At 28.6% G+C, this 23,714-nt stretch overlaps 1 protein-coding gene and 1 non-coding gene across 2 annotated transcripts; both read right to left on the minus strand.

The window, feature by feature from the left end:
- Positions 1 to 6,463: 6,463 nt before the first annotated feature.
- LOC105789639 (protein SOB FIVE-LIKE 1) lies at positions 6,464 to 6,916 on the minus strand. The gene has a single exon (XM_012617009.1). The coding sequence runs from the start codon at positions 6,914 to 6,916 to the stop codon at positions 6,464 to 6,466; it is 453 nt and encodes a 150-aa protein (XP_012472463.1).
- A 16,244-nt stretch (positions 6,917 to 23,160) lies between these two features.
- LOC128039372 (small nucleolar RNA R71) lies at positions 23,161 to 23,267 on the minus strand. Its single transcript, XR_008193876.1, has one exon. It is a non-coding gene; the product is annotated as a small nucleolar RNA R71 (small nucleolar RNA).
- Between the last annotated feature and the right edge of the window lie 447 nt (positions 23,268 to 23,714).

Raw genomic sequence — 23,714 nt, forward strand, 5'->3', positions numbered from 1 at the left:
CAGACTCACATATCTTCTTACCATAAAATTTTTATAATTATTGGTTTAGCCAATTAGTACATTTTATTCTTTAAAGTTCCCCTATTCTGCAATCTGACAATTTTGACCTTTTTGTACTAAAATTTATTTATCTTCTCGTACAAAATTCGGATGATGTTCCTGCTTATTTCTCTTGAAAGTAGACTCATTCAAGATTTCAAACATATAAATTCTAACCCATAATTATTTTTATACAATTTTTAATAATTTTCCAATGTCAGGATAGGAGATTTTGAAATCATTCTGACCCTGTCTCACTAAAATTCAAATATCTCATATTATGAAATTCTTTTGCTTACTTCATTTCTTTTATGAGAAACAAAACTCAAATATATTTAATCACATATTTGTTTCATTCTTTAATTCTATTTCCAAAATTTATGGTGATTTTTCAAATTTAGCCTACTGCTACTATCCAAACAGTAAGCAATTTCAACTTTTCGCCAAATCCCTTATTTTTGTGTTTCGGGTAAACACATGGTTTTGTTTGATGCTAAAACATTCCTCAAGCACTCCAAAGCCGCAAAAACTTCAAATTGGTACATTTACGAAAATCACGATGAGAGTCTTAATCCTCACGAAATGTGAATTTGCACAAGTATTGCTTAACGCTACAAAATCAAGAGGAAAGAATGGATTAGGGGAAACAAGGGAACTTCAGTAGTAGTAGAGGAAAGAATAGAAAAGATAACTGAGTAAGAAGTAAAGAAAAAAGAAAAATTCGACAGAGATGGGAGGAGAAAATGTTAGAACAACGGAGAGAAAAATGACTCTCTCTTTTTTTGAAAAAGAAAAAAAATGATCAGATTTTGGATATAGTCCCCTATAATCCCCTAATTCACTCCTAAAATCGCCCCCCCACTTCCCACTACACATTCACCAAAGATTCAAACCTATGACCTCCACTATAATAACACACCACCAGCAAGCCCATTCTGATGTAATTTACCCAACAATCAAATAAAAGCCTACTGAACAAGAGTAAGGCCCAATTCATTCAAAATACCAAAATTTTCCCAAGCGAAGGTTTCAACTTGGGACCTCCCAAACACTCCTAGAACACATAACCACTAAAGCTAACAGATATTTATGTCATATTTGCACAATAACAAAATTAGAAATTTTGGGGCTTTAAAATTCTAAAGTCTATAAATATCAATTAGAAGAAGATCTAAGGGAACACTCAGAGAAGATTGAAGAAATTACTCGAAGAACACCATCGAAGCCAACTCAGAAGCGGATCTCCTTCAAGATTGAAGATTTCCTTTTAACTTCTTTCAAAGTTTTATTGAAGTTCTTTATGTCTTGTAGTTTTTCTAATTTCGAGATGTTTTCATTTCAGATTATGAACTAAATTCCCTAAATACCTAGGGAAGATGAAACCTATGATGAATCTTATTATTTGATTTTTGAATTACATGATAAAACTTGATTCTTGCTCAATTATGTATGCTTAATTCGTGTTTTAATATTATCAGGATATTAATTAATGTTTAATGTGTTTATTTCAGTGGAGCAAAAGTCCCTGTTTAAGAGTAGATATAGCATAATTGAGTGGAGTTGCATGCAATCCTTGAAATAGGACAACATAAATCTACCGGATTAGATTCAAATCTAATAGGGGAATCTATAGATCGAGTTAATGTGACAATAGGGTTTTAATTAGAAAGAGATTTCAATTAATCAACCTAAAGTCAATTGTTCTTACTCTCAAAATAGATATTAACATAATTTAGGGATTTCTAATGATCAAGACACAAGTGAATAAATCATTTAATTCAGATTCGGAATAATAGGTGAAGTCTTGGTGGATTCTTTCCTGGGTATTGTCTTTCTCATTGGTTGTCCTCGATTATTTTCTCATTTCATTCTCTGTTGCGTTCGTAGGTAATTAGATTAGTAAATTTAGATTAAAAATCATCACTTCAATTTATCGACTAAATAATAGAAAAATAGTAATTACTAGTACTTTTAGTCCTCGTGGATACAATATTCCCCACTCACCATAGCTATACTATTGTTCGAGAGGTGCACTTGCCTTTGCCGTAATTATAGTTAGTTTAGTGACCATCAATGGGCTTAAGCCCGTTGTGGTTAAAACCACCGATAACAATATGCAAAAAATTTTGCTAGTAAAAATGCGATAAATCGTCATTCCCCTCGGTACTTCAGGTGCAGTGCACTGACTACGAATAATGCAGACTTCATATGCCACTGGTACTCCACAGAACTCCTCCGTCAACCACAAAATCCCAACCCAATACATATGCAATATGTCACACAATCTCATGCATAATCATATCTCAATACTTTTCACATTCATTTGACATGCTCAGCATGTCCTCAATAATCACATACTTTCAAATTACCATTGTGTTGGTATCAATCAACATCGTTCAATTTCACATACTTTATGGATTTTCATTGTGCATAAATAGCACCCTTTTCAGTACACAATATAACAAATATCTCATGCATTTAAATCATACATAAGCTTGATATCTCAACACATTATATCATTCATCCAAACATTCTCATATCTCATAACTCAAATATGCATTTACAAACACAATCAAACATTCATACTATCAAACTAGCAATTTTGCCAACATGTTAGTCTTTTAAGGCTCAAAACATACCTGGTTCGGCCACTCACAAAATCAATAATTTGGCTATTAATTCAATCCAATCAACAAGATAATTTATCAAATATAACATGATATTTAACACTTTCAAACAATTTTATGAGTTTAGGACCCACACCTTATTTTTCGTTTCCTCACAGCACACTAGCGAATCTTCCAATTTTCCTTAATAATTCCTTAAACAAACCAAAACCAAAATTCAGCGTAAATTTAATTAATTTACCATTAATCCAGCCCCAAAAACCCAATTATGAGTTCAAACCAATCGTTGAAATTATAATTATTTTATAAATCTAAACTAGTTAGATTCCTTACACTGTATCGATGCGAACTATATGTACAATCATTTTTCGCCTTTACGGATGATTTGGGGCATTTGGGTCAGCACCTAATTCAATAATATACTGGAAAATTAGTAGCTAATTAATGATTAAATTCCTTCATTTAATCAATTCATAACCTTTACCCAACAACTATGTCGAAATAACAAACTAGTTACCCTTAATTACACTTACACTTCACAATTTGTGGGTTTCGAATGGATAATCAATCAAGAAAATTTTTCCCTAATTGAAATGGGTTTAAAAGTTGATTATGAGGGTTCAAGAACTCAAATTAAGACTGGAAAAATATAAGCAAGAACTAAGAAACAAAACAGCCCCCTTTCTTGCACATAGGCGCACACACCACCACCCATGGTGGCCAAAATTGGGGTTGAATTTTAAAACAGTTTGAGGTCTCATTAAAATTATCTAGAAAAATACCTTTGAAATCATTTAAAATCCTTCAACTTCCAGATCTAGAAATTTGGTTTTTATTTAACAAAATTAACCAAGAAATTGAAGAGAAAAGAGACCTTACCCAAGCTAGTCGAGAGAAACGGCAATGTCACTTTCTTGGCAATGTTCAGGATCAATCTTGGAGTTCAAGATTTCAGATTTGGGGCTGATTTTAATGAGGAAAAATGACAGCAATATGGTGGAGAATATGTTAACAAATCTTGTGGCAAAAAGAAAAAAAAAAGAAAGAGATGGTAAAACTAGGTGTAGGCTACGACAACAATGGAGGAAAGGAAAAAAAATTAAAATCAAAGAGAAGGAGAGGAGGAGAGGAATGACTAGGGCAATGAGGAGGATGATTAAAGGCTGATTATTAGTGAAAAATTAATATTTATACCTAAGTTAACTAGGTTTGGATGGCATACACATTAAAACAATGGGTTTTTGTCAAAGAATTAAATTATTTGCATGGGAATGGAATTGAAGTTAGGACCTCAGGGATAAATTCACTAATATTTAATCATCAAACCAATAACTCATTCTTAATATAATTTTGAAATATTTATTTTAAAAAATAAGATATGTCACAAACTAGGGTTTAAGGCAAATTTTGCAAAATAATAAAAATGGTGAAAAAAAAAAGGATTTGAACTTGTGTTTTAAGGAACATTTCACTAACACTTAACCAACAAACCAATACCTCATTTATTTTTTAAAAATGCATAGATAATTTCAAAAATTAAGGCATGACCACTCTCTCTCGATTCACAAACCCGATTCTACTAACCCATTGATTTTTGGGATGTTACATTAAATATTTTTAAAATTAAAAATTAAAAATTATTAATATAACAATATTAGGTTTGATTCAAGTTAATTTTTATATAAAAATAAAATTACTTATCATAGATTTTTTTTTTCTAAAAAATGACTTGTGTTTTTTAAAAAGATAAGTCATTTTACACAAGTCATTTTTCGATAACCAAACTGTTTTCTATAAAACAAACACATGAAACTGCATAAAAACATTTTAGGTAAGTCATTTTCTATGAAATAAACGCACCCTAAGTTCCAACCACAAAAAGATAGTGATGTCCCAACCCTCTTAGGGATGGCTTAACCATTGGCAAAAAGAATAGACATAATGATTTATTTAACTCTCCAACTTTATAAACAATGTCATTTTAGTTTTTCATTTACTTTTTCATCTCTTTTAGTTCTTAAACTTGGATTTTTTGTCAAATCACCTCAAAATGGATGAAAAAGTAAACATTTGCTAACTTTGCTAATGTGGCAATCCACTATGTTAACAATAAATTTTTAAAATTTAAAAATATTAAAATATTTATACTTTTTAATATTTTTAAATTTTAAATTTTTAAAATTAATTAATTCTCGACGTGGCATCTATGTGTATGCCACATCAAGAAAATTAACATATGTTAACTTTTCCATCAATTTTGAGTAATATGATAAACAATGCAGGTTTAATAGCTAAAAGAGACGAAAAATTAAATGAATGACTAAATTGATTTTTTTTGTAAAAGGACCAAATAAATCATTTTGTCAAAAATATTCCACGTGAAATTGATTCTTGTGTTTTTAATATGGTACATATTTAAATTCTTAATTTTTAATATATATATTTCGCTCATTTTCTGTTTAACTGTTTTCATATTTTATAGTATATTAATATAAAATCAATATCATAAATTACGTGAAAAATAGATTTAAGTTTGTTTCTTTTATAATTTAAATTACTTTAATTATTATCTTATTCATGTGTCAATTATTTTAAATTTTAATAAAAATATTTTAAATTAAATTATATTATAATTATACGTGAGTTTAATAATATGATTAAAAATAATCTCCTCGATTTAAAAGTTTCTTCAAACTCGTATAGATATTATAGATTTAATTTTAATATGATTTTATATAAAAATCATATATTATAAAATGGAAAAATAGGATAGATTAGGTTTAACTCCAGTCTTAGATGGTTGAAATCCAACTCAGTATTTTTAAATTAAATTCTCCTAAATATTATACGAAATTTCGTACTTCAACAAATAATTACTCAAATATAACGAAATATGGAAGCGTGCCTTAAGAGATCATGAGTTCTGCCCATGCAATGAGTGAATTGCACAACGGCGTCGTTTCATCTGAATGCTTGGCTTGATTTTCACTTTGTGTTGAAATGTTTAATTCGAGCAATAACTTCTATAAATATACAAAACATTGGAAAAACAAAATTAAAATTTTAAAAATAATATCTGCATTAATGTATACTATATGTTTTGAGAAAAATCATTTTAAAGTTAAAATTGATGTAAAATATTGTATACTAGTCCTTTAAACAATGATTTCAATTTCTCAATTAAAGGTTGGCCGGCCCGGCCGTCATTGAATTGACCAAATTTACTAAAATTCCCTTCACCCCACGTGCATGGCAATGTGTCCCCGTTGGATCCACAGGCGTAGAGTACCATTGTTATATTTTTATTAGATAGATAGATAGATTTGTTCACTTAATATTTATAATTACTTATAATTAAATTTAAGGTCTGAACAGAGCTAAATTAAAATAAAAATATCATCCATGGGAACCTGTAAAAAAAACAGCTTTCCTAGTAATTTTGAATCTTTGCTGCCTTTATATTGTATCGCGGAGCAAATTAAATGTTGAATTGCTTTTTGAACCCCAAGCAATATTGATCATATTTGTGGATACAAGAATTGGTTGCATTGGTGTTTTACTTGCAAATTTTTCCGTAAAAACATTGAAATAATGCGGTTTTTACCTAATATAAATATTAAAACAAAGCATGCAGGTATGTAAAATTCATGAATGGAAGCTTGCTAAGCACAAGAACTTGTAGCTTACATTATATAGGTCATAGGCTAATACGTAGGGTACTGTTTTCCCTGCAAAACCCACCAAAAGAAGAGAGAGCCGAGGGTACAAAAATGGAGAAAACGAAAGAACAAAAGCTCCTACTTTCTTTTACCGAACCAGATGTTTTTCCTGGAACCACTTGGAGATTGAGTGCTAGATTCTTTTGTCTTCAACCTCCTCATCTCTTCCTTGTCTTGTTTCTTTTTCGTTTCAGGCTTTTGTTTGCTGCCCACTGATGATTTCCTAGCTTTCTTGTCTGAATAACAATGGCGGCCCTCTTCCTCACCCTCCACCTCCTGCTCCAAACGATGGCTTGGACCCGAAGAAGCATCGGAGGCCATAGAGTCGTCAGTTTCGGCTTCATGGTTGGCATCTGTTTGGCTTTCGTCAGCACTGTCGAAACGATCACCATCATCGTCGTCGTCGTCGTCGTCAGCATCAGTGCCTGCGTCGCCGTCATCGTCGGCTGCGGCGTCACCAATGTACATTGTCCACCCTGATTCACTGCTGTGGCATTCTTCGGCGCCTCCGAAGATATTGGAAGGCTCCATATGATATGAGTAAAGAATAAAGATGGAGTAGAAACAAGAATCAAGCAAATGATGAAAGGTTTTGAGTTGTTAAATATAGGAAAGCAGCTTTGAAGATAAAAACAACAGAACCCATCACACTCAAACTATATTAATTGCCTTAGGATATACTAGATAATTCCAACACCTGGAAGCCAGGTTAAATACCATTGTTAATGCAATGTTACTGTTGTTATGTCCTCATTTTGCTTTTATTTCTTAATCATATTTATTATCTGTATTCGTCATCATATATAGCATTTATTATCATAATAGTCCAGAAACAAAGAATTAAAATTTATTTAAATTATACCTTTTCCTTTTCTAAATACAAAATCCTACTTCTCGCAGCTTAATCAAATTTTAGCTTTGGTTTTACTGATGGTTAAGTATAAAATGAGTTTGAATTGTATTAAACGCGTTATTATTAGGGTTTTATTTTTCTCTTGTAATTTAAAAAATTAATTTTGATTTGTTTATATATTATTATTAAGTAAAATAAAATTACTTAGTAAGTGAAATTATGATGAACTCTGTTGTTTTTAAAGATGAAATAGAAAACATAATAAAATAATTAAAAGGAATATTTGATATTATCTTAAATAAAAAATTTACTTCTCTGACAGTAAAGAGAATAATTGCTCTTTATAATATAAACATTTTTTAAAATTAGTGAAAAAGACTTCATAGAAACTAATATTTTTAATAAAATTTTCGAAAATAAAAAATCAAATTGTTTCACATACCAATAAAATTTTTATCTGACCTATTCGAATTTTTAAAAATAAGTTATCAAGAGGTGCTTATAAAATAATTTATAAAGTTACATATCCTCAGTCCCTCCATTACTAATGGGTAAATTAGGGCCAAAATATATATTTTTAATTTGGTGAAAAACTAACGGAATATTTATATGAAGAAATTTGTAGGATTAAGAGCAACCCTATTTAAAGTGATTGACAAGTAATTTATCTTAATTTTAGAGTGGTTAAGGTAGAAATGCACTGTTAGTCTTTTGTTATCATTTATTGGTGTAATGATAATTTGATCAATTTATATTTTAGGTTGACCAAATCAACAAAAAAATTGAATGACCAAAATAGAAACGACTCATATTTAAAATGATTAACAAGATAGTTTACCCATTAATAATTTTAAGCACTCTATTAAACTAGATGATGACAAATCATTCAAATTTTAAAAACAAATTCATTTAACTTGCATTAGGATAATCCTAAAATTAAAGTTTTAGGCATCAATAAAATTTTACCACATCATCAAATTTTAAAGACATGAAACTATTATACACCCATCCTTAGAGAAAATATTTTATGGAACCTTCCCACTAATCACATTATTCATGGTACATTTTTAATTATCTAATGACATTTCAACAATTTTTTTCAAGTCATTGACACATAATGTTGGTAATTTTTTTATCTTTAATCCCAAATCCCAAACCTTGAACCCAAATCTAGAATTCTAAACTCTAAACCCTAAACCTTAAACTCTAAACTCGAACACCAAATTCGTAACCTCGAACCCATAAACTATGAACCCTTAACTTGTAACCCATAACTCCAAACCCTTGAACCTAAACCTTGAATTCCAAACTCAAATCTTAAACACCGAATCCAAAACCAAACCGAATCCTGAACCTTAGGGTTCGGGGTTCAAGGTTAAGGTTTAAGGTTCGAGTTTAAGGTTCGGGGTTCAAGATAAAATAATTATCAAAATTATGTGTCAATGACATGGAAAAATTCCACAAAATTACTAATTCTTTTTTAAACCGGTTGCACAAAAATAAAAAATATTAACTTATGAAAAAAAATAAAATGATTAAAATTTGTAAAAGAAGAAGAAAATATTTGTTTATAATTTTAAAAATAATTATTTTAAGTAAATTAATTAAAGCTAAATTAAATTGGAGAAAATATTAAATATAAATGGATGTATAATAATATTTTATTATCTTTTAAATTTAATGACATGATACTATTTTATTAATATCTAAAAATTATACTTTTTAAGAGGAAACTAATAATTTATTCATTATGAATAATTATATATTATAGTCTAGTTAACTAACAATAAATAAAATTATATTTCATCAAATATTAACCCTTATTTTATTCCAAAAACAAAATATTACTGGTTAATTATATTTTACAAAAAAAAAACGAATACAAACTATAATAATAAAGACGATGTTACTCGGTGCCTGGAAATCAACAGACCCAGTAATTCTCTGACTTTGAATCAGCAGAAGACAGCTAGAAACTGCAAAAAGAAAGTGAAATTCATCTTGTAAAAAGCATAAATAAAAAAAGAAGTGTTTTTTTTTTTTTTTTTAATTTGGTTCTTGAATTTGAAAGGACAAGGGTTGTTGAGGTTATGTAGTTTTTAATACACAAAATCTTCTTTACTTCTTCTCTCTGCAATTGCCATTAATTCAAAGGGGTTATGCTTTAAATGCAAAAGCAGTTTGGTCACAGTGTAATAAAACTAAGAAGAAGAACATAAGACTTTTTGTTTGTATTTTAAATAAAGGCTAGAGAAGTTGAATAACATCATCTCTTCATTGCCCCAATTTAGCCTGCCTTTCACACTTTTCGTAGTTTCATTTCTCTTTTATCCTCTCATTAATACTTCAGCAGGCTTTTTACTAGGGTTCTATATAGAGAGAGAGAGAGGAAGCCAACTGGAGTTTAGGTTTTAATTATGAGTGAGACCATTTGAGACTGAGATGTCCTAATATCTTTCTCTGCTTCTGCTCCTGTCCTCTAATTTGATTGTGCCTGTCCTCTCAACATGTAGCATTATATGTCTATATCTATATCATTTCGTTGAGTTATTCAACCTTTTTTTTATCAAAAATATTATACTAAATATAAATTTAATGATATGTTGGTGTTTTACTATTTTTATATATGAAATGTTTAAATTAAAATTAAAAACAAAAATAAAATATCTAAAATTAAACTCCAACCTAAAAAAATTATTCTTAATTACTTTATGAGGTTATGACTTAATTTTTATAAATATAATTTAATATTAAGTTTTCTTTTCAATCCATAATGTATGTGTAACAAAATCTAGTATTATTTAAATTTGATTGAGTTGGTATCATGAGTTAATCGATAACTTGATTTAAATGAAAAATGACTAAAATATCCCTACATACAAATTAAGTTATATTATTATGATGGTATTCTTGTTTTATATAAAATTAAAATAAAATTAATAAAAACTTAGACATGATAAGATTTGAACATGATAACAATAATTGTGTCAACATTTTAATATATATATATATATGAATAATTATTTGATATATAAAATTATTTTAATTTCATAAGTGTGTCAAGAAATCATCTAATGTGTTCAATTTATATTTAAAGAAATGAAAAATAAATAAATGTGATATATGACATTTGTGGAGCTAAAACTTCATTGCTAATGCTTCAAATGATATATATATATATATATATATTAGTGAGAGTGGTTGAATTTAAAATGGATTACTAGAAATTGATTGAGCTTTAATATCATTGCTATTGCAACAATTAGGAAAATTTAGATTTGAATATCCTTGAACACATTTTTCTTCCGAAGCTGGGAAGGAAGCTACATGTAGAACTATCTATACAAAAATCAGTTTTATTTTTACTTTTTGTAAATTTGAGATTTGAAGTATGAAAGTGTATTCTGAGAAATAAATTGTATTTGTTTGGCAACTTCTTTATGATAGTATAAAGAACTTCATTTGGTTCAACTTCAACAAAGCTTCCTATTCTTAATTTATATAATTGGTATGTTATGGAGGAGGACTCAACTTGGGTATTCGTGAATATAAACTAGATGTTTATTTTGTTTGAAATGAATAAACCCTCAAATGCTATACTTTCAACAGACAAAGTTGGTGCTGATTAAACAAGTTGTATCAATGAACTAGATGGATGGATGAATTGGCTGGATACCATAACTTTTAAGTACTGGGTGAAATTAGTGTGATCAGACAGTTAACTAATTCCCAGAATTTTACTCCATGCATTCACTATTGAAATGACCCTTTAATTATTTCCTTTTTATTTTCAGATGGTTGTCATGGTGCTGCTTTCAGCTTTCATCTCAAACTTCAATTACATATAATTTCCTCTCATCACAAATGCAGCACTAATTATATTATATATATTCTCAACTTCTGGTAATGCAATTTTTCCCACTGATTTAAACATTAAGTTACTGTATAACTCCACTCTTAAACAAAAATTTTGAAGTTCCATTGGCAAGAATAACCATGAGTCGTCCATTCCCTAGTACGACTTCAAGTTAATATAAAATTAAATAATTTTATATATCAATAAATATTGGATGTAATAATAAGACACGTTATATTTTTAAAAGATATGTAAGTTTAAACATTAGAGACGGTATTGTTGAAAGCAATAATAAGGTACATTGTATTCTTAAAATATATATATAAGTTCAACTCTTAGAAATAATATTATTGGAAGAGATAATCACAAATATTGAACATTAACCATAAAATGGATATATTAAAATTTTTTGTAGGATGCATGATTCATCTATGTGTATTAATTATTTCTTTTAAAAATTTGTGATAGTCTGAAACAATCTTTTTCTAATTGTATTATAAGGAAAAAGTTAAATTTGATAAATTTGTGATAATATTTAGATAAATTTATAAGGTCAAAAAGCCCATAGTAGAAAATAAAAATAAAAATCAATAGAATATATTTTTTTAAAAGTGCGCCCTATTTAATTCTTAATCATAAAAATTTATCAATTAAATCCTCCGTTATTGGAAATCGCTAGTTGGCATGTCATGGTAATAAAAAAAAATCTTTTTTAATATATATTTTAAAATAATATAAAAATTTTAAAATAATTAATAAAATTACATTGAAATGAACCTAAACATATAATTATCCAGATTCATTTGAATCTGGACAATCATTTGTCCAAATTTATTCTAGATATCTTCAAAAGTTTAGAAATTATAAAAATTACTAATAATTATAAAAATTGAAAAAAATTCAATATTTAATATTTAATAATAATTTATATATATTCAAATTTTTAAAAGTTCAAATTTCAAATTGAATTAATAATTATTATACTTAGAATTTTGTATATATAAATTATTACTAATAAAAATTATATACAGAATTAGAATCTAATCTTCCCAAGCAAATTAAAATACTATTATTAAAAATAAAAAAATGGACTCAAAAGTTCAAGGACTAAGTTGAAAAAGTTATCAAATTCAAGAACTAAATGTTACTTTATCCCTATTGTTAAACTTTGTCGTTGAATAATTGATATGAAAATCAATAATTCAACAATTTATATGCAATCATCAATTCAACAATTTATATACAATAAATTAGTAAAATTATTAATTCTATTTCATCTATTTATCAACAATTTGATTTTTTTCCGTAAAATATGAAAATCAAATTTACTCAAACATTTAAGGGAAACTGAAAAAATATTTTTCACGATTTCAAACCCGATACTTGAATAAATCTAAACAAATATTAAAGAAAGGAAAGCTATCAATTTATTTTAAGCGAAATAATGAATAAAAGAGTGAAAAGAAAATCTAAGAAAAAAGAGGGGGATAAAAGAGCATACCAAGCTTGGTGAAATCGGTAGAAGTAGAAGCTGCGAGCTCGGAGTGCTTTTCACTGTAATTTTGAGGGAAAATAGCACAGCCCAGCTCCTTCAACAGCATCATGTTCTTATTAGTCACTGCATTCAGTGATATTGCTACTTGTCTACTGTAATAATTTTTTAAAATATTTATTAAATTTTCTAAAATTTGAAATTTTTTTACTGAAGTGGCATGCTATGTGTTATTTCTTGGTCGTTGTCGTTAGTCACATCAACGCATTAACGGTTAATCGAAAGGGGCTTAGTTTAAAAAAGAAAATTGTCATTAAAGACTCAAGAAGATGTAATTTTTTTAAGGGTTTAATTGATTTTTTAATTTTTTAAGGACTTCTTTTACTTTTAATCTTATTTAGATATATAAATAGTGATTTAAAAAATGTTATAATCTACCTTAATTTATAGGTTACCATTCTAATTTTTTTATTATATAGTAAATGATATATTTAAGAGTTAATTGTATACAAATATCCTCAAATTATGGCCCTCATTTTAAATTAGATTTTAAACTTCAAAACATTCTAATTACATCTCAAAATTATCGATGTTATATCAATTAGGTCCTTTCATTATTGAAATCGTTAATTTAGCCATTATATGACATGAAAAATTTTATGTGACATAATTTGAAATGAAAATAGTAAAGAAAAGTAAAATGTTACCGCATAACCTTTAAAATTAAAAATAAAGTTAAAGTAAAATAAAAAATTGAGAGAGTGAACGATACTTTCTGTAAAAGCTTCGAGAACCTCAAATTTTTACAACATTCATTTTTCTTTAAAATTTTTCATTTTAAATTATATTGCATAAGATTTGATGTCTCATTTAACCATTCAATTAACATTTTAGTAATGAAGAACCGTATTAATATAACATCAATAGTTTGAGAATGTAATTAGTATGTTTTAAAGTTTGAGGACCTCTAATTTAGGGATGTTTGGTACAATTAAATTAGTGCATAACACCAAGGGTGTCACCAAGGGTGTGGCTAGTATAGTCCCTACCTCCCCCCCCCCCTCCTTCAATGAAAAATTGCATGTTTGTTTTTTTAAATTTTAAGGTTAATATGTATTTTGCCCCTTGAACTTGGCCACTCGTGCCTAATTGGTACCTAAACTTCAATTTTGTCACACATTTTTGGTACCTCATCAGTAACATCGTTAAAATAAGTTGACGTGACATTGACAACCAATAGCATGGTGACATGTGATAACCTTACATCTTGACTCGCGCCAGATACATTTAAACCTACACAAACGATTTGCCCACATTCATTTCATACATGTTTCAATACTTTTATATATTTTTATTTTTCATAAAATATTATTTTTTTTGTTAGAGTTGTGTGACCCGAATCCTTATTAAAGAAATAGTACAGTTGTGTGACCTGAAGGCCTGAGGCTGTAGCCCAATAGATCCCCGACCGTTCGGCCCCCGCAGCACGGACCATGTAGCACAAGTAAAATCTGTATAGAACTACTCTTCTTCTATTTGACATTGATTAGAATAAAGGTTTCCAACCTTCAAATAGATGTAGTTGAAACTCCTCTTATATCATTCAATTTTCAATATTAGTGAATTTCTTCTCCTTTGCCCATGATCTTTTCTCGAGAGAGTTTTCAAGTAAAATCTGTGTTCTTTTTTTTTTTCTTATTGTTTTGCGATCGTTCTACATTGCCATTATCGACGTTCAGTTTAACATTTTTATTTTATTATTATGAAATAAAAATATATATTAAATTTAATATTTATAAAATATATTATTTCACATCAAAATTTATAAAATATATTTGTCCAAATATATAAAATATATAAAATATATAAAACATCATATTTTATGATATATCAATTTTTTGTATTTTAATTTAATAATAATATAAAATATTACAATTTATGAAAATTTAAAATATATAAATTTACTAAAAGCATGTCTAAAATGAATATAAACAAATGGTTGTCCAGGCTCAAATGTATTTGGACACTATATGTTCATGTTCATTCTAGTGACAAATAATATTTTTAATATTTTTAATATTTTTATAATTTTATAAATTTATATTTTTTAGATTTTCTATATTTTGAATGTATTGTAAGGACAAAGACCATAGCTCGAGAAGGTTTCATCTTGGAAATGAATATTGATGAGAAGGGATTTTATGATAATGAATATTGGGTATGTTAAACCAAAAATGTTATGTTGGAATTTTATGCAAATTTGCAGAAAAGCATCAAGGATTTTGCAAGTGCTAATCACATGAGTTCCTATGTTTGTGGACATCTCTTTACTTTTAGTCCTGGGAAGATTAGATATTTCTTTAGCTACCCTATAGCTAAAAAAATACAATGACAAAAAAGATGGTTATCTTATTGTTCAAGGTCATAACCTTCACTAAATTCAACCTGGGGAAGATTTTTAATGAGATAGTCAAGCATGCCCAATCCAATAATCCTAAGTTGTCACTATCATTTCCTTTCTTGATCTTTTAGATATTCATTTTGTAGAATCCTAAGATTGTTGATGTTAATGGTGTATGAGCATTTGAAGTACTCTCCAAATTGGAGTTAAGGAAAACATGCTAATGAAGATGTAGAAGACGTTATTAATGGATATGAGAAAGAAGAAGATGATGATAGACGGCTTAGACTGTAGACCCTAGCTAGAGAGATCACATTTACCACCGGGGTGGCTCAGTCTTTTTACAAATCAATTTTTAATACTAAACCTATTTTATGCAAGTGAATATCTCATTTTATAAATTTAAAACTAACGTAAAATTTTAGCAGCGAAAAATAAATCAATAATCTTTATATAATTATTAACTTATTTAAATCACTTAATAAATAAATATCATCCTAATTAATTAACACTAATATTAATATAATCTTAAATCATTAACGACAAAAAATAACATTAATAAATAACATGCATCCTAAGTGATTTAATTAAAAGTAATTATCCCATGCCACGATTCTTAATAAAATTAAACGATAATAATAACATGTAATAATAAATCGTTGGCGAGAACAAGCGAAGACCCTTCACCTGTCAAGTTCGCGTCCTAGTCCGCGAAATTATCTGAAAAGATGAAAAATAAGGGGAGTGAGCTATGGAAGCTCAGTGTGAGTCCCTTTACAATAAACCAAATTAATATTCAAATAAGCATGTCAAACATAATTATCAATTTCACATAATAATTTGATCAATACGATCATTTAGTTTTTGTCACTTTAGACAAGCAATGCATTAACATTCAGTCAAATTCAATTGAACAATTTAACTATCGAGTCATAATATCAATCACATCAGATTTATGCACATTTATCAGTTCAATCGTTTCAACATATACTTTTCAATGAGTATGCATAGTATGTCATGCAACATTCATTTAACGTTTCATTTAACATTCATTAATCCTACCCTTGGCCACTAGCTCTCCAAATAGGGAGTTCCTCAGAACCTCTTCTACCTTTTCACTCCGCTTTTTTTTTGTTTAAGTGCAGACAAGCTGCCGTTTGGTTGAGGATCCACAATTCCTCACAAATAAAAGTTGTCAGAAAAAATAGTGGATGCTCCGTTCATTTAGTCATAGTTGGAATTTGCTAACCTCTAAATACACAATGTACATATAACATATATGCAGTATAAACTACCGTTTCGATCATAAATGCAGTATAAACTGTCGTTCATCTCTTCCACCTTACATACTTACCCCCTATGCATATCCCATGCAATCATCATAATGCAATTATCCAATATCATTGTCAGCATTCTATTTCCGTTGCAAGAATAGACAATTCATAAATCAATCATGTAAACATATGAGACATTTATTCAACATGTATATCATTGATGAATATTTATAATCATTCATGAATTAAAACAAACAATTATGAACAATTATATCATATTAGCAACCATAAAATCATTCACGGATTTATGTCATCAATTATAAGCAATTAAATCATAAATTCATGTATTCACTCATTCTATTCCTAGTCCAGGACCTAATTGCATAATCTAATTCTCTAGATGCCATTAAAAAAACCTAATCAAGGGCTGATTTGAGTAAAATAATAAACGTTATAGTAAAACTATAATTTTTTTAAAGAATAGTAGAAAAACTATAAAATCTGGAAAACCAGTGGTAAAATTGTAAAATATGGAAAAATAGTGGCAAAACTTTAAAATTTTGAAAACCAGTTGCAAAATTGTAAAATCTGGAAAAACAGTGGCAGATCAATGAATTTGTAAAACGGTGGTGCATTGTCATGTGGGACTAAACCTAGGCACGATTTGACTTGGTTTTTCATAAAAGAACACACACCTAACTTTTTCGAGGTCTCAGGTGATTACCCTTCGTTCAAGCTCGATTGAAACACCTACAAGGGTTGATTTTGATAGAAATTTAATGATCTAATGACTCAAATTTCAACAATTTGGAGAAGAACAATTGATGAGAAATTGATTCAATTTTCAAAAGCTTTATGGACATTTTCCAGTAAAACGTAAGGATTTTAAAAGAGTTTTGAGACAAAGAATAATGAGAGAAAACTAGGATATAGAGAGAGAGAGTTTATGGTTTTAATATGATAAAACAAAAAATTAGGAATAATAAATAATAATTAGAAATAAGAAAGATAAATTCTATTAGAATTTAAATAGTAGTAATTTGAATTCTAATTAGGATTTTAAAAGGATTAATTTCAATTTCAAATTAAGATAAGTAGATAAAAATAATGGAATTCTAATTACATTTGAATGTTGAAAAAAAGATAAGATATTATTTTAAATTAGGATAAGAAGATAAAAAATATAGAATTTTAATTTTATAAAAATTATTTGAATAAAAGATAAGATTTGAATTTTTATTTTATTTTATTTTGGGTTATTAAAATTCTAACCCTCTCATTTTTGGGTTACAATTCTCCCTCCTAAAAGAAATTTCGTCCTCGAAATTTTTCCTATTGAATACTAATCATTTAGTGATAAGCTATAAAAGTAACATATTTTAATCTCATTCTTAATGCGATTTTGGATGATTAATTATGCAAATTAGTGAATTTGACGTTCCTAATACTTTAAACTCATGTTTCTATTCTTAAGAGAGAATTTGGGAGCGAAAGGAACGAAAAATGAACCAAAATTGGACAAATAGAGTTATTTTTAGGAGCCACTCGGCCTGGGCATTTCCACACGGGCAAGACACATGCCCATGTGTGTAACAGCCCAATATTGACCCTAATCGGGCATAGTGGTTTCGGGACCACAAATCCAAGTCAGAAAAATATCTTAATATTATTTTGTGAGTTTATTATGTGTGAATTTGATTGTGTGAAATTTTTGTGTTTTAATTTCGTCGTTTAAGTGTCCGATTTAATAAAAATGGATTAATCGCTTAAAATGAAAATTTAAGGGTTAAATCTAAAAGTACCTAGATGTTGTCTTTTTAAATGGGAGGATTTATGATGCAATAAGACCAAAATTTAGATAGTGGGCAACATTTGACAAAATTAACCTTAATATATATGTTATACATAATTATTATTATAAGGTTAATATAGTAATAAGGTAAATATTAACATTATAATAAAAATAAGTCATAAAAAGATGAATATGTTCATCTTTGTTAGCTAAATATTGAAAAGGAAGAAACCGTCCATGGCTTCTTAAGTTTCGGCACTTCTTTAGCTTGATTAAGGTATGTTTTGGTTTCGGTTTTGATGATTTTTACGTTTTTGTGATCGTTGCTTCATGTTCTATCTAGCCCATGCTTTAATTTTAGAATTTGATGGTGATTTTGAGATATGCCATTGATGAATACTTGAGCTTTGTGATAGTTGATGATGAAATATGAAAGATATGTGAAAGATTAACATGTTTTGTCTTTGAATTTTTGGTGAAATTGAGTAATTAGGGCTAAATTGTGAAAATAAATTTTTGAGGGACTAAAATGTGAAATAAATGAAATGTGGGGAGTTGTATGAAGCTTATGAACATTCGGCCCTAGCATAGTGTGTGCAAATTTTGTGTATTTTGTGTTTTATGCAATAGAGACTAAATTGCAAAAAGTGTAAAATGTCAGGGGCAAAATGGTAATTTTCCCATTTATGTGTTTTTGGATTAAATTGAATGATTTGATGAATAAAAGGGTGAAATTTGAATATGTTTAGATCAAGAGATGAAGAAAACGGAGTTAGATCGGGAGAAATCGAAAGTAGCCGAGTAGTCGACTGTGTCTGTCGATATCCGAGGTAAGCCTAATAGCAATTTAAATGTTATCAAATTGGAATTTATATATATATATATATATCATACATTAGTAAGCTAGAATTAAAAATGTTTAAATTAAATAAAACTTTGAGATTTTTCTACATGATAGTAGAACATAGGAATTGATTTTGGTGGGTTGATATTAAAGGTATAAATTACATGTATATTAGCTAAAGTATACTTTAAGTTAAATGATATGAGACTAATAGAAGAATATATGCATGGACATGTAAATCGAATGCAAGATTTAACTTTTTGAGCGAATTTGATGTATAATTTCATGTATATGTGGTTCGAATAAATATTTATATATAAATATATTCAAGTTCTTGAGTTGAATTTAATATATAAATTTCTTATACGTATGTGGTTCAAACATAGATTGCAAAATCTCTTGAGCGAATTTGATGTATACATTTTATATATATATCTATGTGGTTTGAATATAGGTTACAAATTCATTGAGCTAAATTTAATGATTTGAACTATACATATGAGGTTCAAATGTAATATACAAGTTCTTTGAGCTAAACTTAATGTTATGAATTATATATATTTATTCATATGGATCAAATATATGATTTGAGTTTCTTGAGAAGGATTTATGTGAATCATAAAGCATTATATGAAAGATTAATTTTGTATCTAAGTTATTCAGGCTCTGTGCTTAGTAGACTTAATGCCAGTGAAATAATTCAGACTGTACGTCTAGCAAGCTTAATGCCGATGAAATATTTCAGACTTTACGTCTAGCAGGCTTAATGCTGGTGTTCTGAATCAGGCTTTAAGCCTAGCAGGCTACATGACGGTGAATCATTTTAAAATATGTGATTAGTAATTTCTTTGTCAATGTAATAACTAATGGATTATGAAATTATGATAATCAGGTATGTGTTATTTATCTCTTATTTGATATTAGGTAAGTACATTGATTGATTGTAAAATATATATATTTTGAGGTATATATTTATATGTATTCGATGAGTATACATATTCGGTTATGTGCAAATGGTAGGTACAAATTTGTAAGTTTATATCATGTTTAATTGTTATGAATAAAAGGTCTTGAGGTTAATAAACGTTTTGATAGTATTTATAAATGGTATTTGCGGCTTAGTAAATTTATTTAAGAAATTATATGATTCATATTTTATTTATGTATTGCTTAAGACTTACTAAGCTAAGGTAGCTTACTTTGTATTTTTGTTTACTTTTGTTTTATAGATTTTGGAGATTGTTATGAGCTCGGGGATTCGTCAGTAAAGCTCGTCACACTATCAAATAACTACGATATATTATAAGTTGAAACTTAATTTGGATTATGGCATGTATAGACTAGTTTGAACTTTGTTTAAGTTCAAATGTGTATATACTAAAGCCATGCGAAAATGGCTTAGTTATCTTGTGGTGTTCGGTTTTGAATGAATGATGTCTAGGGCATATTTTGATTTGGGTTTAGCATTGTCTGAATAATAGTATATATGTATATGTATATATGTATGAAGATGTAACTGTAGTTGTTAATAATGAGTTTCTTTAGTCTTTATAAGGGTGAATGAATGTTGATATGCTTATTTATCTAATGATTTGGACTTGTGATTTAAACATAAAATTTGAATATGATACATTTAAATGTGGATGTTGAATGTAGTTGCTAGTTTATATGATTAAGTCGATAAATGAATGGGTTTACCATTGAATATAATTTGATACTTGTTTTGTTGATAGCTTATAATATCATGATATGTATTGGATGATTTATATGCATGATTCAAAAATAAATGCTTAGTTACTTGGTAATGAATTTAAGCATAAACTTGGAAGTAGATCGAGTATGAGCATTCATGTACAAGTATAAAATGGAGTTTATGCTTATGTCTAATATGGGCATGTTTTGTTGTGGTCATAGGTATAATTTGTATTCAATAATGGTATGTAAAAATTTGATAGGTTAAATTTGGTTATATCTTTGATATAAATGAATTTGATTATGGCATATAGTCGAATGGTTAGGTTTAGTCTTATTGAAGTTGAAGTGTTGAATAGTTATAATGTGGTGATTATGCATTTTTTATTTTTATTATATAAATTCATGATAGGTTATTCGGCTATGAAATGAAATTTTTAGTAGTTACATTATCGACATTTTTTTATGTGGAAAGATGAATAAGCTTTTCGTTTTACATAATTTGATCTTAAATGGAAAAGTATTAAATTTATGTTATATGCAACTATAAGTTTATGATGTATTAGTATATTTATAGATATATGCATTAACTAAGATAATTCGGTTTTTTTATGATAAAATGAGTTATGTACATGTAATAACAATAGAGAAGTTATTTACAACCATATCTTAATGTTACTATATGATTAAATTTTAAGCAATATGCATATCATTTGAATGTTAAATGTTTGTGTTCTATCATGCTATGTCTGGTAATGCTTCGTAACCCTAATCCGGTGATGGATACGGGTTAGGGGTGTTATAATGTGTGCCACACAGGCTGGACACATGACCATGTGTCAGCCTGTGTCGATTTCGCACCCTGTTTCCCAAATACGCAAAAAAACACAATTTTTAGGTTTTCTGAGCTTTCTAAAGTCTATAAATACCGATTAGAAGAAGACATAAGAGAGCCATCAGAGAAGATAGAAGAAAACACTCGAAGAACACCATTAGAATCAACTAAAAAGCAAATCTCCATCTCCATCAACATCAAATATCTTTTTTAATTTCTTTTGAAGTTTTTATGAGTTTCTTTATGTCTTGTGGTTATTCTGACTTTGAGATGTTTTCATTCAGGATTATGAACTAGTGCCCTAGATACTTAGAGAGGATGAAGCCTATGATGGATCATTTTATTTAATGTATGCTTTTACGCGATAAATACTTGATTCTTGATCTCAATTATGTATGCTTATTTCTTGTTTTAATATTTTCGGGATATTAATTCATGTTTAATGTGCTTAATTCAGTGGAGCAAAAGTCTCTGTTTAATAGTAGATCTAGCATAATTGAGTGGATTTGCATGCAATCCTAGAAATAGCACGACATAAATCTACCGTATTAAAGTCAAATATAATAGAGGAATCCATAGATCGAGTTAATGCAACGATAGGGGTTTTAATTAGAAAGAGATTTCAATTAATCAACCTAGAGTCAATTGTTCTTACTCTTGAAAGAGATATTAACATAATTTAGGGATTTTTACTGATCAAGACATAAGTGAGTAAATCGTTTAATTCAGATTCATAATAATAGGTGAAGTTTAGGTGGATTCTTTCCTGGGTATTGTCTATCTCATCGGTTAATATTCGATTATATGCTTAAATAATTCTCTGTTGCGTTCTTAGTTAAATTAGTTTAGTAAATTTAGATTAAAACACAACACTCCAAATTGTCGGCTAGATAATAGAAAAACAATAATTACTAATACTTTTAGTCCTTGTGGATATGATATTCTCTACTTACCATAGCTATACTAATGTTCGATAGGTGCGGTAGCCTTTATCGTATTTATAGTTAGTTTAGTGACCATCAAGTTTTTGACACCGTTGCCGAGGACTAAAATATTAGGAATACTTGATTTTTATTAATTTAGCTTTTTATTTTATTTATATATATATTTTTTAGTATAATTTTTACATTCTAACTTTTTTGTTTCTTTTTGGTAGGTTCCTTTAGTGTATGACTAGAAGAAACCTGTCGGGACCATTGATTTTTTACAGTGAAATTGAAAGTACTGCTCGCAGAAACTGTAGAGAAGCAAGGCAGAATCGACAGAATATAGTAGACGAACAAGATGACATTATTATTACTGAAGAGAGGGGTGATAATCAGAATAATTAGCTACCTCCTGCAGTTGTTGCAGATCCAAATATTGTTCCTCGTGCTATGTACGATTATGCTAAGCCTACTTTGACTGGGGCTGAATCGAGTATTGTGAGACCCACCATTGCTGCAAATAATTTTGAACTGAAGCTGAACACTATTCAAATGATATAATAGTTTGTCCAGTCCGATGGTTTGCAAGACGAAGATCCAAATACTCATTTGCCCAATTTTCTAGAAATTTGCGATACTTTCAAAATTAATGGCACCGCTGACGATGCCATTCGCTTACGATTATTCCCTTTCTCGTTGAGGAACAAAGCAAAATAGTGGTTGAACTCTTTACCACGAGGTTCCATCACTACATGGGCTCAAATGACCGAGAAGTTCTTTTTCAAGTACTTCTCACCGGCTAAGATAGCCAAGTTGAGGAACGATATCTCTTCCTTTGTTCAGATCGATTTAGAGACTCTATATGATGCATGGGAGAGGTACAAGGATTTATTGAAAAGGTGCCCTTACTATAGGTTACCCTTATGGTTACAAGTTTAAACCCTCTACAACGGTTTGAATCCCTCAATTAGATAGTTGATCGATGCAGCAGCTGGTGGAACACTTAACAATAAAACACCCGAAGTGGCTTATGAGTTTATAGAAGAGATGGCATTGAATAATTATCAGTGACAAGTCATGAGGACAAAGCCGATAAAAAGCAACCGGTGTTTTCATCTTAGATGCAGTCACCATGTTATCAAATCAGGTAGAACTTTTAAATAAGAAAATTGATGGTTTATATATTTCTACGCAGGTACATCCGGTGATGCAACGCGATACAAATGGAGGAGGAATGAATAATCTAGAATGTTTATCCTTTACTCCTAGTATAGAGAACGAACAAATCAATTATATAGGTAATAATTCTAGGCCTCAAAATAATCCTTAGAATAATAACTATAATGCAGGTTGGAGGAACCATT

This window comes from Gossypium raimondii, chromosome 2, assembly GCF_025698545.1.
Source record: "Gossypium raimondii isolate GPD5lz chromosome 2, ASM2569854v1, whole genome shotgun sequence".
NCBI classification, from domain to species: Eukaryota; Viridiplantae; Streptophyta; class Magnoliopsida; order Malvales; family Malvaceae; genus Gossypium; species Gossypium raimondii.

What these genes read in the sequence shown, in the direction of transcription:
- LOC105789639 (XM_012617009.1), bottom strand. Translation starts at nt 6,916, where the DNA reads ATGGAGCCTTCCAATATCTTCGGAGGCGCCGAAGAATGCCACAGCAGT.